The sequence below is a fragment of the Labeo rohita genome, chromosome 18, assembly GCF_022985175.1.
Source record: "Labeo rohita strain BAU-BD-2019 chromosome 18, IGBB_LRoh.1.0, whole genome shotgun sequence".
Taxonomy (NCBI): Eukaryota; Metazoa; Chordata; class Actinopteri; order Cypriniformes; family Cyprinidae; genus Labeo; species Labeo rohita.
Genome location: NC_066886.1, coordinates 31,623,241 through 31,638,074, shown reverse-complemented (window position 1 = coordinate 31,638,074; position 14,834 = coordinate 31,623,241). Strand labels below are relative to the sequence as shown.

General features: G+C 34.7%; 1 protein-coding gene across 10 annotated transcripts in view; it reads right to left on the bottom strand.

Moving 5' to 3' along the window:
- LOC127180894 (rho GTPase-activating protein 42) overlaps positions 1 to 14,834 on the bottom strand; it is a 126,566-nt gene that overhangs the window by 4,512 nt on the left and 107,220 nt on the right. For 2 of the 10 annotated variants that reach the window (XM_051135269.1, XM_051135272.1), the window contains 12 exons: positions 12,457 to 12,535; positions 12,217 to 12,256; positions 11,810 to 11,872; positions 9,691 to 9,768; positions 7,308 to 7,392; positions 7,066 to 7,124; positions 6,862 to 6,967; positions 6,332 to 6,491; positions 4,894 to 5,062; positions 3,088 to 3,150; positions 1,627 to 2,016; positions 610 to 769 (listed from right to left, as the gene is read on the bottom strand). In XM_051135269.1, coding sequence (XP_050991226.1) covers positions 610 to 769; positions 1,627 to 2,016; positions 3,088 to 3,150; positions 4,894 to 5,062; positions 6,332 to 6,491; positions 6,862 to 6,967; positions 7,066 to 7,124; positions 7,308 to 7,392; positions 9,691 to 9,768; positions 11,810 to 11,872; positions 12,217 to 12,256; positions 12,457 to 12,535 — 1,452 coding nt within the window. The remainder of the gene's footprint in view (positions 1 to 609; positions 770 to 1,626; positions 2,017 to 3,087; positions 3,151 to 4,893; positions 5,063 to 6,331; positions 6,492 to 6,861; positions 6,968 to 7,065; positions 7,125 to 7,307; positions 7,393 to 9,690; positions 9,769 to 11,809; positions 11,873 to 12,216; positions 12,257 to 12,456; positions 12,536 to 14,834) is intronic. The other 8 variants (XM_051135270.1, XM_051135273.1, XM_051135278.1 and 5 more) reach the window with 6 other exon arrangements.

Genomic DNA, 14,834 nt, shown 5'->3' with positions numbered 1-14,834 from the left:
AGACACAGATAAAAGCTGACAATAATTTCTGAACAATAAATCAACTACACTGAGATTAAATAAATAAATAAATGTATTTTTTTTATTTAAAAAAAAAACAAAACAATAAAAAACAAACATAAATGGAATTCTTACAGCAACATAAAAAAAGATTCAAAAATAATGGAAAAAAAATATTTTAGTTTATGTTATTGTACTAACAAAAAAATAACTAATGGGACCATATTGCAAAACAATTCAATTCATGAAACTTGTAAAAATAAATGTTTAAAATATGAAAAATGTCTGCATTTTTAAAAAAATATAGTATGTATAGTATACATATAATACATATAGTACGTTTATCAACATGAATGCAAAAGATCAAAATTCTAAGAACTTGGCAAGTGTTTTTCATCATATTCATCCTTAAATGTTGACTGGGATCTGTCATTAGGCCATTTGATTAGCACACAGGGTGGACATGGTCCCACAACAAAAGCTTTTTCCTAACTTCTAACAAAGCTGGATAACTACTCATCTGAGAATGATTTCTAGAGTAACAGACAGAGCTGGGTTATGTCAGTTTTAGCATCAGTGGTTTGGATACTGATAGAGAGTTTGACTTACACTGATCCTGGTCTCTGATAACCATTGGTAGAGCTGCTGTTGTCCAGCTTTCGACGCAGGACCATTTTAGGCGGCAGATCATGGTAGGCAGTGGATCGGGTGCCGTCTTTATGCTCCACGCCTGCTAGATTGTGTACAGACCCCACACAGCTCTTACGACCTCCAGAGACATACACAATGGGCCAATTAATATTTATTTATTTAAATGTTTTAAGTCTTATGCTCAGCAAGGCTGCATTTCTTTGATCATAAAATACATTATAATAGTAAAACTGCAAAACGCTAATTCAATTTAAAATAACTGTTTTCTATTTTAATATATTTTAAAATGCAATTGATTGCTGTGATCAAAGCTGAATTTTCAGCATCGTTACTCCAGTCTTCAGTGTCACATGATCCTTCAAGAATCACTCTATTATGCTGACTTGCTGCTCATTTATCATGTTTTTATTGGTGCTTATTATCATTATTAATAATTAATAATGGTTCCTATTAATATCAATGTTAAAAACAGTTTTTGCTGTAAAATATGTTAAAAAATGTAACACTACATTTTTTTCAGGATTTTTTGATTAATATAAAGTTCAACAGAACAGCATTCATTTGAAACATTTTGTAACTTTTGTAACATTAGAAATGTACTTGTTACATTTAAACAATTTAATGTGTCCTTGACTTCTTTTTTTGAATCTTATGTAGCCCAAACTTTGAATGGCGAGAAATGCATGTTTCCACAACAATATTAACCAACAAAATGGATAATAATAATGATTAAGCAGCATATTAGAATGATTTCTGAAGGATCATGTGACACTAAGGACTGCTGAAAATTCAGCTTTGCCATAACGGGAATAAATTACATTTTTAATCATATTACAACAGAAAACAGTTATTTGAAAGAGTAATAATATTTCACAATTTTACTACATTTTTGATTAAATAAATATAGCCTGGATGAACAAAAGAGTCTTTTTAACAAAAACCTTTTTACCAGTTATGTATGTTATTGGCCCCTACCTTCTGTGACGTTTAAAGATTTTAGAGATGGGGCGTTCGAGCGGATAAGCTGTGCTGATTTGATTCCGGCTTCTATGTGGGGAGCCTTTGTGGGTGCTGGTGAAGATCTGACAGCTGCTGAGACTGTGTTCACCCCGCTGGAGTCCTCCCAGTCCACACGGGCTGTGTCCTCTCTGGAGCTGGAGTCTGGACTGCTGGTGCAAGTGGGGCCCTGCGGCTCACTGGAGGACAGAGAGGAAGGAGTCCGCCGCAGGCCGGGGAAGGGGGGCTTGTCTTTGGGCTGTGGAGAGGAGCAGGTTTTGGAGGAGCTGTTCTGCTCAGAGGAGTGGGAGGAGAGGGAGTCCATGCTGCCGATTGGAGTGCTGCCGGAGCTACTGCTGAACGTGTCACCTGCAGGGGCAGAACGACATGTATGCTGTATGTCTGCTGTAGAGACATACAGCAGCTAAAAACCACATCACATCTTAAACTGACTACATTTCTTAATACAATGACTGCCTGAAAATGTCAGAATGTCCGGGTCACACTGCACCTCAAACTGAAAAGAAAATAAATGCATGAAGACGTTAAGCCTATTTTCATGCATTATGTAATTTTTATGACAGTAAAGCACATTTTCAGGAAAAAAAAATCCTTACTGAAATGTATTTGGGTGTTTTACTTTTTATCAGTTCCTATTACTCTCAATAGTTGTTAGAGTTTCACTTTTTTATATTTTAATCAGCAAGTACGCAAGAAAGTAAAAGAGATGCTAACGTAAATAATGTGATAATTTGCCACACTACAGTAACAAAATTAGATTTTTTTCCACATAAAATTAACTACGACTTTTATCTTCATAAACTCCTAATTGCTGCTTATTAATAGTTAGTAAGATAGTTGTTAAGTTTAGGTATTAGGTAGAATTAAGGATGTAGATAATAAACTAATAAACAGCCAATATTAGGGGTGGGAATCTTTAAGTACCTGGCGATTCGATTCATATAGATTCCTGGGGTCATAATTCGGTTAAAAATCGATTCACGACTTTTAGATTTTTAATCATGATTCACAGGTTTATCATCACTTTTTTCGTGCACAATGGACATCAAATGCACCAGTATTTTGATACAAAAACACACCAGTCTATAGTATGGGTTGTCCTGATTCAAGCAATCAGTGTTTCCTAATAACTATTATCTTCCTAATAAATACAAATATTTTACACTTCCTATTAGAGATGTGCCCGAATCCGAATACCGTGTTCGGAAAGGAAATTATGTGTACTACAGAAACCCAAAAGGGGAATAAATACAAGACGGGAGGAAAAATGCTATCTCTCGCAATTATATTGTTGGGTAATTATACTGTATATTAATTGCATGCATCAGGGAGCTGTTATTAATATGCTTGCTTTTTACTTTCACTTTCAAGATCTGCAATCGCACGTACTCTGTGTATACACAGAGCAGCTGTACTTACTATTGTTGGGCGATATGCTCAATTTTGATAATGCCCCCCTTTTCCATCCTCTCCCGTCCTTTGCTGAACAGAATCAGAAAAACAGCGCGCGTAAGAAAGCGATTGCACACTTTCACAAGCGTCAGCAACTGCACGCAATTACACAATGCATGCTTCCCACCTGAAACACCCCCTCATTTTTGTGCCTTTGTGTTTATACCAGCCATCTTGCGGCAAGTTTCTGAAGCGCCCCAGAAGTGGCTCTCTGCACTGCATCGCTAAAGATAGGCGCCTAGTCTGTTTTTGACGGACAATAATAATAATAGTCTTGCTATCATCAAAGGCATCAGTAACAGCCGATATCTCTGACTATCACTGATACACGATACTATTGTCTATCGGCACAACCCTAGTACTTACCACACATTTTACAAGATTAGATGTTTGTCAGAGGTGCTCTCTGATGCTCAGATCTGCAAATCATTCGCCATCATCCTATCAGTCATCTTTTACTCTGTTTATGTGGTAAGTGAAATTTTATGTAATGTAATATAACAGGCAACCACTAGCAGGCCTCTAATGTTTGCCATTTCCCTTTAGTGGCTCTATAGATCGTTTTTTGTTTTCTGTGCCTTTGCGACAGGGTTGCCAGGTTTTTTTACAATTGCTCAATTGCTTTGCAAAACTAGCCCAATCGCGTTTAGAGGAGGGTACCCTGTTAAAAATCTTGTTCCGCAAGGTAAAATATACGTTTTTTGGTGGGGTTCCCCTGGTAAAATTTGCATTCCACGAGATAAATATCACGTTTTTGGGGTCGCTTCAACCCGCGGCAACAGTGTTAAAGTAGCCCAATTCTGCAAGAAAACTGCAGACTTGGCAACACTGCTGTGCGAACACAGATTCGGACGCATCCCTTCTTCCCATAATAATAGTAACTTCCCATAATTATTAAAGATCAATAATTACTTGTCCTCGCTGAAAATAGGGCAGGGTGTATTTGTTTTTCTTCCTCCATTACTGTTGCTGTTTTGTTTTGACAACATCATGTTGTTATTGTTTTTAGGACTAGGCTATTATATCTATATTAACTAGAAAACTGATTTTTGAAATTTGTGATTCGATGTGAATTGTTAGAAGACTGAATCAAGATTCAAATGTGAATAGATTTTTCCCCCCACACCCCTGGCCAATATGTTAGTAATCACTGAAATCTCACTTGTTGTTGTATATGAATTAAAAATCAGGGATTTTTCTTTGTAACAATTAAGTAGTTTCAATACACAATTTCAAATGTTATTAACAACATATTAATCCCTAATTAGGCTTCTTATTTAGCATTTAGGCTCATTTTGAGCCAAAGTTTGTGATTTCTGCAAATGTAATTGTTGCAAGTGTAACTGTTTAGTTGATTATTATTATTTTTATTCATACATTACTGCACTGTGACGGTGGAAATATCAGGAACGTTTAAAAACTGTGCATAACAATCCCACACCCTGTTGCATAAAACATAATTAAACAGCATTACTGTTAATGGTAATGGTAATTAATGGTAATAGTGCTCGGCTCTTGTCCAGGTTAGCACGTCCCTTGCTAAAGTAGCAGTACAAACTAAGTGATCAGTGTAGCTTGCAGCTCGGGCACTTAAATGCGAGTCTATGGAATTTTTTTTTACCAATTTTATCCAGCCTTAGCAAGCACCAGTAAAGTAAAACAAATGTGTTAATTATGTTAGGTGTACTAATTCAAAATAGTAAAATTAATTTCTTACATTAACATAAAACACAGAGTGTAGTGTCATCAGTAAATGTGAAATGTGAGGATTACTGGTATTGTGAGACTCACTGTCCGCGTCTGCCAGGCACAGTGAGGGCGTGTAGAGGCTTTTGGGTTTGCGCGGCCCAGATGAGAGACAGATTGCTCTGCTCCTGCGAGACCCCGGCCGAGACTGAGGCTGTGGCAGAGGAACATTAGGGTCTGGCGCTTGATGAAATATCTGTGAAGACATACCCAAATAATTATGAAAGAGAATAACCGGATACACAAACATCTGAAAGTATTTGGACACCTAAGCGACGTACACTGCCATTCAAAAGTTTGATTTTTAAGAAGATTTTTAATGTTTTTTTTTTTAAAATAATTTTAAATAATTGTTTTCTATTTCTATTTTTTAAATATTATTAGAATGTAAAATAAGTCTTCACTATAACATTTTATCAATTTAACACATCCTTGCTGAATTAAAGTATTAATTTGTTTATTTAAAAAAAAAAAAATACAAATTTACTGACCCTAAATGTTTAAACTGTACTTTATATTGTTACAATATATTTCTATTTTAAATAAATGCTGTTCTTTTTAACTTTTTATTTATCAAAGAATGCTGAAAAAAAGCATCACAGGTTCCAAAAAATATTAAGCAGCACAACTAATTGATAATAAATCAGTATATTAGAATGATTTCTGAAGAATCATGTGACACTGAAGACTTGAGTAATGACGCTGAAAAATTACCTTTGCATCACAGGAATTATATTTTAATGTATATTAAAAAATAGACAACAGTCATTTTACATCATAATAATATTTCTGTATTTTTGGTCAAATGAATGCAGGTGCCATGAGCATAAGAAACTTTAAAAACTTTAGAAAATTAAAAAAAAACAAAAAACTTTTGAATGCCAGTGTACATGTAATTTGTATTTATATACATAAATTATATGTAATACGTATTTATATAAAATTAATAATAACTTCATTCAGCAAAGATTCATACTGATTATAGAAGATTACAAAAGATTTCACATAATGCTGTTCTACTGGATTTTCCATTTATCAAAATCTCACCACAGAAGACAAAAATGTATCACAGTTTCTAAAAAATGACAATTTTCAACACTGAAAACATAATTAATAATTCTTGAGCAGCAAATCGTCATATTAGAATGATTTCTGAAGGATGATATGACACTAAAGACCGGAGTAATGATGCTGAAAATTCAGCTTTGATCACAGAAATAACTTTAATTTTAAAATATATTAAAATAGAAAAATTGTAAATATTTCACTTCTTTTTCCGTATTTTGAAAAAATAAATACAGCTTTGGTAAGCATAAGAGACGTCTTTTATAAACATTATATTACGAACAAATCATTACAAAACCCCAAATTTCGACCGGTAGTTTACATAGATGTTTATAGATAAAAATATTAATGTATTATTATTTCTTCCAGGAGTATGTTGTGAATGACTGATTTCACTTGCCTTTTCAAAGTTTTCAATGAGAATTTCTACCACAATATTTTGGAATTTGATGTTCATCATGGCGGCAACGGTTTCTTCCTGTGAGCGCATGAGCGTAGGGCCAAAGATCACTCCGAGATTGGACACCGTCATCATGTTACTCTCACTGTGAGTGGACACACTGCAGAGACACATGCCAGTCAAATTCTCAAACCAATATCAAACTTCAAATTCAGCTTACACCAACCTACATGTTGGATCACACTGTATATGGTGGTTAATGCAACCTAGTGCTATCTAGTGGGCAATGCTGTTTACTACTAAATTTTAGGTGGTGAAGCCCATTGATTAAGTTCGTCTTGGTCTTGGTTAAGCTAGTTATTAAGTCTTGTACAGACACCAGCACACAAAACACAACACATGCTGGTGACCATCCACCTTGTGTACAACATTTTGCTCACAACATATTATTGAGACCAAGAAGAAAGTGAGTTTAGGCCGAGAGAAGTTTTCCTGCAACAGTAAAAAAAAAAATACATGTTCAGACATACTTGACTAGATGTTTGATTAATATCTCCAGCATCTCTTTGTTTTTGTCAGGTAGTTTATGCACTAGTGCATGAACAGCACACACTCTGTAGTTCTGATCATCAGATTCTGAAAGAAAACAGATCAAACACACCATTAGTACAAACTAAACATAAATGTATACATATACAGCTTCTCTAATGTATAACAAAAGCTTTATAACTTACTGACAGCCAAGAGGAAGTCTGAGTGGAGCTTGTATGTCATGAGAGGCTCAGAAAGACACCTGGTGGACAGCGGTGAGAATTACATCTTATTAGCTCTTCTCACAGAAGTGCTGTAATTTCAGCTCACTCAAACAGAGTAAGGTACAATCTATTTCAGTGTCATTTTCCTCAATGTACGGTTCCCATTAGTGTTTTGAATCTCCATTAAGAGTAATAACGTAAAACCTGAGGAACACACTAACCTGAGGTAATTCTTCAGGCCGCTGGTGATGGTCTTGTTGTCCCAGGTATCTGGGTCCAGATCCATATCTGACGCTGCTTTGGGTGCTGTAATAGAAAAGCAGGAACATGTGCAACATTATTTGTGTGCAAATGTTGGAGTAATATTAAAGATTTTTTTTTTCCCCCATTACAGTCACAGACAGTTAGATGTGAACATGTAGATAACTGTTAAGAAAGTGTCACAATGCAAAAATCATTTTCCCTATTCAAAATATCATTTTTTCATTTTAATTTTCACTACAACTTTTTCATTGTCTATGACAAACATATAAAACATTACATTACATAGATATTTATATGATTTATTTTGGTATATGAGCAGTTGACAAATAGCCAGTAAAAAAAAAAAAATATTATTATTTTGTAAAAGACCATTTTTGAAGAAGAAATGCATATATTTATGTAGTGTAAAGTCTGATCTTTGCAAAAATATAAAGGCTCCCTAACTTCGTCAATTCTTTCATTGTTTTTTTTTTTTTACTGAAACATTTTTACTGAGCTGTACCATAAATTTGTCCTATGGTGTGAGATAGCAAAAAATTAAGAAAAAAAAAAAATTCTCTTAATATTAATATAAATAGCATGAGAGAGATTTACCTTCATTGTTAGACACCTATTTTCATACAGTGCTATTTATTTAATATGAAATTATAATTAAATTAGCATAATATTTCAAAAACAGTGACTTGTTGGACAATTTCAAAACAAACTTTGACAACTAGACAAACTTTACTGTCATCTGCTCAAAACTGCTGAAAATTAAACCATTTTAAGATGAGGAATATATCTCCACTATTGCAAAACTCAACTGTTTTGAGGTAAAAAATATTTTTTTTACCTCAATATTTTGAGGTAAAAAAAATCTGTGGTTCTTTCATGTGTGTCACACCACAGGAAATTATGTCACACTAAAGGACAGAAATGGTAGTTCTTAAAGTATTTCTATGTAATTTATTTATATTGCATGTGCAGCACAGCTAAATACGATTGTCTATATTGCCATCTACTAATTTCTCTCCCTCAGTTCTTTCTGTTTCAGAAACAAAGTATCACACTTTATACTTATTTTCATGACACTTTATAACAGTACAAGTTTTCAGCAAAAACATCAGAAAATAGTTTAATTAATGTAATTATTTACATTTAAGAACACTGAAAATGATCAAAAAAGAATGAAAAAAAAGTAGTTAAACAAATCTTATTTAATTATTTAAAATGCTTTTTAAAGAGACCTTGTCCTCTGGTGTGACATCTTTGTCCTATGGTGTGACAGTACAGGCGTCACACCGGAGGACATTTTCTGTCACACCATATGACGTTTCAGCCTTCTGTGTCAATTAATGACCTTGCTATTCCAAGATAACCTGTCATTAGCAGTTTGCAAGATATATTTGCATAATTTTTAATTAAAAAATATATATAATTTAGGGGTGTCACACCAAAGGACAACAAACCGTAACCCATTTTTATAGTGGTTATAAATATTTAATATTATATCAAATATTTGAACAATTCTGAGACAAAAATTGTCCACGTGCACATGTCATGGGCTTGACAGGGGGCTTCAGTAACATGACCATGAATGGGGTCCTTTAACTAATTAAAGTTTTTTCTGGAATTGGCCGATTTAAAATCAGGATATGGTGTCACACCACAGAGACAAAATGTATCAAGTTCCTACACTTTCATAAATATATGGATGAAAAAACTATTGCCATTTACAAAAATAGACACTTATACACTTACTGCAATTATACCAGAGATATTTATCACATTTTTTATGATTTTCTTTTTTTATTTATAAAAGTTGTAATTTATTGAACCATGCTTGAGACAGTCACACCATAGAACAATTGTGACAATTGTCTCAAAAAAAAAAAAATATTCGAATAACGCTGCAGCTTTTATAACAACAGTTGGACAAAAAATGTTTAATGATTTACAGCATTTAAATAATGACAATATTAATTATATTCATTTTCATCTTGTGGGAGAGTGAAAATGGCCTTTATTTTTAGACAACCTGTCACCAAGGTAGCGATGTTCTTGTGTGGAATGCAACATTCTATAAATAAAATGGCCAATTTTTGTTTCATGGTGACATGGTGTTTATAGTTTGAATTATTAAACTAGATTCAGGGTTTACAGACTAATTCCAGAACTTTGCTGAGATCTTTGAGAACAACATTGTAATAGCCCCCAGATGTGATGCTGAGCTCCAAAATAAATTAATTTGACAATGTGTTTGCGAGAGGGGACTGCTTCAGAGGGATAGTCTGAAACACACATTTGTTTGTCTAATTCTCGAGGCTGGCATTAATTGTGTTGAATAAACTAACTTACAGAAGACTGTGGTCATGAGCTTCTGCACTTTTGAGTTTATTCCACCGACTCTGTACAAACCCATAGTGTTGAGTCCTGCTGAGAGAAGAATATATACATACAGAATATGCATAAAAACACATTTTCTCTCCAAATTCCCACAGAGAGACCAAATTACACGTAAATTACTTGAATTGGACGTCCGTTTTGAGGTATTATGATTAATTTCTTAAAGTGAAAAGGCACATTTTTGACTGTCTATCACAATATTCAAAATCATACTTGGATGTTTTCATATAAACACTTAGTATACAGGTGCATCTCAATAAATTAGAATGTCGTGGAAAAGTTCATTCATTTTAGTAATTCAACTCAAATTTAAATAAATTCAATGCACACAGACTGAAGCAGTTTAAGTCCTTGGTTCTTTTAATTGTGATGATTTTGGCTCAAACTTAACAAAAACCCACCAATTCACTATCACAAAAAATTAGAATATGGTGACATGCCAATCAGCTAATCAACTCAAAACACCTGCAAAGGTTTCCTGAGCCTTCAAAATGGTCTCTCAGTTTGGTTCACTAGGCTACACAATCATGGGGAAGACTGCTGATCTGACAGTTGTTCAAAAGACAATCACTGACACCCTTCACAAGGAGGGTAAGCCACAAACATTCATTGCCAAAGAAGCTGGCTGTTCACAGAGTGCTGTATCCGAGCATGTTAACAGAAAGTTGAGTGGAAGAAAAAGATGCACAAAAAAAAGAACCGCAGCCTTGAGAGGCTTGTCAAGCAAAATTGATTCAAGAATTTGGGTGAACTTCACAAGGAATGGACTGAGGCTGGGGTCAAGGCATCAAGAGCCACCACACACAGACGTGTCAGGAAATTTGGCTACAGTTGTCGTATTCCTCTTGTTAACCCACTCCTGAACCACAGACAATGTCAGAGGCGTCTTACCTAGGCTAAGGAGAAGAAGAAATGGACTGTTGCCCAGTGGTCCAAAGTCCTCTGTTCAGATGAGAGCAAGTTTTGTATTTCATTTGGAAACCAAGGTCCTAGAGTCTGGAGGAAGGGTGGAGAAGCTCATAGCCCAAGTTGCCTGAAGTCCTGTGTTAAGTTTCCACAGTCTGTGATGATTTGGGGTGCAATGTCATCTGCTGGTGTTGGTCCACTGTGTTTTTTGAAAACCAAAGTCACTGCACCCGTTTACCAAGAAATTTTGGAGCACTTCATGCTTACTTCTGCTGTCCAGCTTTTTAAAGATGCTGATTTAATTTTCCAGCAGGATTTAGCACCTGCCCACACTGCCAAAAGCACCAAAAGTTGGTTAAATGACCATGGTGTTGGTGTGCTTGACTGGCCAGCAAACTCACCAGACCTGAAGCCCATAGAGAATCGATGGGGTATTGTCAAGAGGAAAATGAGAAACAAGAGACCAAAAAATGCAGATGAGCTGAAGGCCACTGTCAAAGAAACCTGGGCTTCCATACCACCTCAGCAGTGCCACAGACTGATCACCTCCACACCGAATTGAGGCAGTAATTAAAGCAACAGAAGCCCCTACCAAGTACTGATTACATATATAGTAAATGAACATACTTTCCAGAAGGCCAACAATTCACTAAAAATGTTTTTTATTGGTCTTATGAAGTATTCTAATTTGTTGAGATGTTAAAAGAAGTTAAAAGAACCAAAGACTTAAACTACTTCAGTCTGTGTGCACTGAATTTAATACACAAGTTTCACAATTTGAGTTGAATTACTGAAATAAATGAACTTTTCCACAACATTCTAATTTATTGAGATGCACCTGTATTACACCACATAAAAAAAAAAAAAAAAAAAAAAAAACATTTTTTTACATTTTTTAAAGATTCTTAAGGCTTAAGAATGATCTTTTGATTAATGTTAACATTAATATTAATTTATTTAAATTATAATTAAATAATATATTCTAATGTACATGGGATTCCTTAAACATGACATGTTACATTTTATATATATATATATATATATATATATATGTATATATATATATAAAAATCAAAAAGAAAACTAACTAGAATATTCAAATTACTAGAATATAGGTATACATAGAGTAAGAAGAAATTAGTACTCCGGTAAACACACAACTCACCTCTCACCTCCACCAGCTGTATGCACTTCCTCACAAAATTAAATCCAGCTTCATTTAAATATGCTACGAAAGACAGGTGAAAAGAAACAACATGTTCAATAGATGGATTTAGCTTGTGTCACACTCAGGGGGATACGGCTTACTCGGTTGTACTCAATTTAATGCTATCGACCTTGTAATACGGAATGAGAGAACAGAGACACACAAAGGGTGTAGTGAAGGGAAACAGAACACATTATCTGAATAAGTGTTTGTTAAACACAGTTAATCTGATGAGAGCATGTGAGGTCAGACTCCAACATTAAGCTTTACTGACTGACTGAAAAAAGGCAAGACATAATAAAATCAAACATTTAAAAACATATAAGGCCTTTATATGATAATACGAGAGCTTAGAGACTACTTACTCTCCTCTTTCTTGCTCAGAATAGCAGGAAGGTTGTAGATCTGAAAGAGAAAGGAAAAACGTATTATATTAACTTAATTGAGAAATACTTGTAGAGCACTGATATTGAAGATCAATTTTTACGTTATGACGAAATACCTGAGCTTTAGATCTTCTGAAGCTTGAATCAATACAGAAGCAAATGATGACAACTATGTCAAGATTGTATTAAATCAGCCAAGAAATTTGCTTCAGGACTTACCGGCTCTTTGCCATCCATAGCTTCCAGCCAAAGTCTCCTATTGGACTCAGACAGCGCTTGTAGCGTGATAATGCCATGCCTGAAGACAACACAGCACTTTAAAGTCTGACACGCTCTAGAAATATCCTACTCATATGCCTAATATAGTTTCTGAATAGAGCCTTTGCTTGTATGTGTTTAGCGAAACTGAAGCATGTAAAGGATTTAGAACCAAATGAAATGTTGCCACATCATATACAATTCACCCAGAAAGAAAAATGGCATATTTTCTTACCCTGATTTTATTCCAAATTATCCTACCCACCCATTCCAAACCTTTATGACTTTCTCTCTTAAAGAATAAGCTCACGCAAAAATGAAAATTCTGTCATTAATTACTCACCCTCATGTCATTTCAAACCTGTACGACGTTCATTCAACTTCGGAACACAAATTCCAGAACACAAAGATATTTTTGATGAAATCCGAGAGCTTTCTGACCCTGCATATACAGGGGTACACAAAACATATTCTTGTCGTTTCATAACGTTACGGTTAAACCACTGATGACAAATGGACTATTTTAACAATGTCCTTACTACCTTTCTAGGCCTTGAACACGTAATGTTGCGTTGCTGTCTATGCAGAGTCAGAAAGCTCTCGGATTTCATCAAAAATATCTTAATTTGTAAAAGATCTAACGGTTTGGAACGACATGAGGGTGAGTAATTAATGACAGAATTTTCAGAATTTTGAGTGAACGGTCCCTTTAAATGTAACATAAAGAATGTTCAAACTTCTCTTTTCCATAAAATTACCTACATGGTGAGTAGTGGCACAGTAAATAGTGTTTTAGTGTAGTAATAGTGTAAAAAGTGTCTTAGTAAATAAATTTCACACAAAACTAGAGAATATGATACATGCAGGGCTTGACATTAACTTTTTTGTTCATCAGCAAAAAAAAACAAAGTTATAAAGTTACTAGGTACTAAATTTATTTAAACTGACTTCCAGGTCTTCTTCTTCTTCTTCTTTTTTTCCAATGAAATTGGTATTAACAAAACCAATCTTTCCACTGCAGAAGAAAAAGAAGCAGCTGAAGCAGCATTTAGATGCATTTACTTGTTTAATGAAACTAAAATGTAGCATCAAAGCATTTACATTGCAAAACAGTACAAATGTTACGAGCTTGGCGTTTAAAATCAGTTTTATATATATATATATATTAGGGGTGTAATGACACATGTATTCGTATCTCGGTTCGGTGCATGAGGCCTTACGATGAATACAGGCAATTCACTCTCAATCCAGAAGGGGGCGCACGCAGTAATGCAACTCTGTTTGATAACTGTTGGCAGAAGAACAGCGAATGCCAGGAGTTGCGCACTTGAAAACAAAGCCCACTAGACAGTGACCATGTGCTGATTCTGAACGCGTCTCTCACTGACAAAAGAGTATAACGTTACTTTAAAGGCTTGCGCACTCAACTGTCTGCGAAATGGAGCTTTGTGCTCTTGTATCCTACCTCTCGCATTCAGCACAAATCCAATATTCCATAATATTTCCATATTTGCGATGCATCCAAATGCTAAACTATAATTTATTATGTAAATTATAGACTTTGTACATCAGTCGCGTTCTAACGATGAGGTGGGCGCACTGATGTTTGGTTCACTGGGTTCTATTTTAAGTACCAACTGTGCTGTCATGTTTTGTGTTTGTGTACGCCGGCGCGATTACTTTAACTTTCCTCATACCAGCAAAATCAACTTAAACAAAAAACAAATAGAATGTTGCTTTCTGATATTTGAGTTTTCTTTCTTTCACAAAACTGAAATGAAACTCAGCAAATATAGGCTACATAACGTGTCGCACAGTTTTTTCCCCCCTGGTCATTCAGTTAACTAAATATATTTCAAGTATTTATTCCTTGTATTTATATATGTTCTGCAGATTTTATAGCCTATATATGACATTAATTTGATATAACATTTAGTATTTTCACATGTAGGTGAAAAAAAAAAAAAGTAATTTGTACTACTGTCTGTTTAAAACAAATGAAAAGAAACCTAGCACATTAGATTTGGGGTTTTTTTCCTGTTGTACCGAAATCGTATCGAACCGTGACCCTCGAACCGAGGTACCGAACCGTGACATCTGTGTACCGTTACACCCCTAATATATATATATTAAAATGCAAACGAAAAAATGCAAAGATAAGCTACTTATAGAACAAGTTACATATGGAAGTAAACTGCCAATAGGTGGCAGCAATTGACTGAGTGAGTCATTGAGTCATACCTTCAAACGATTCATTTAGATGGCTGATTCAATCAAAGAATGAAGCAAGTGCCTGTCTTTATGAACGGGCCACTGAATCATTGACTCAAATGACTAAT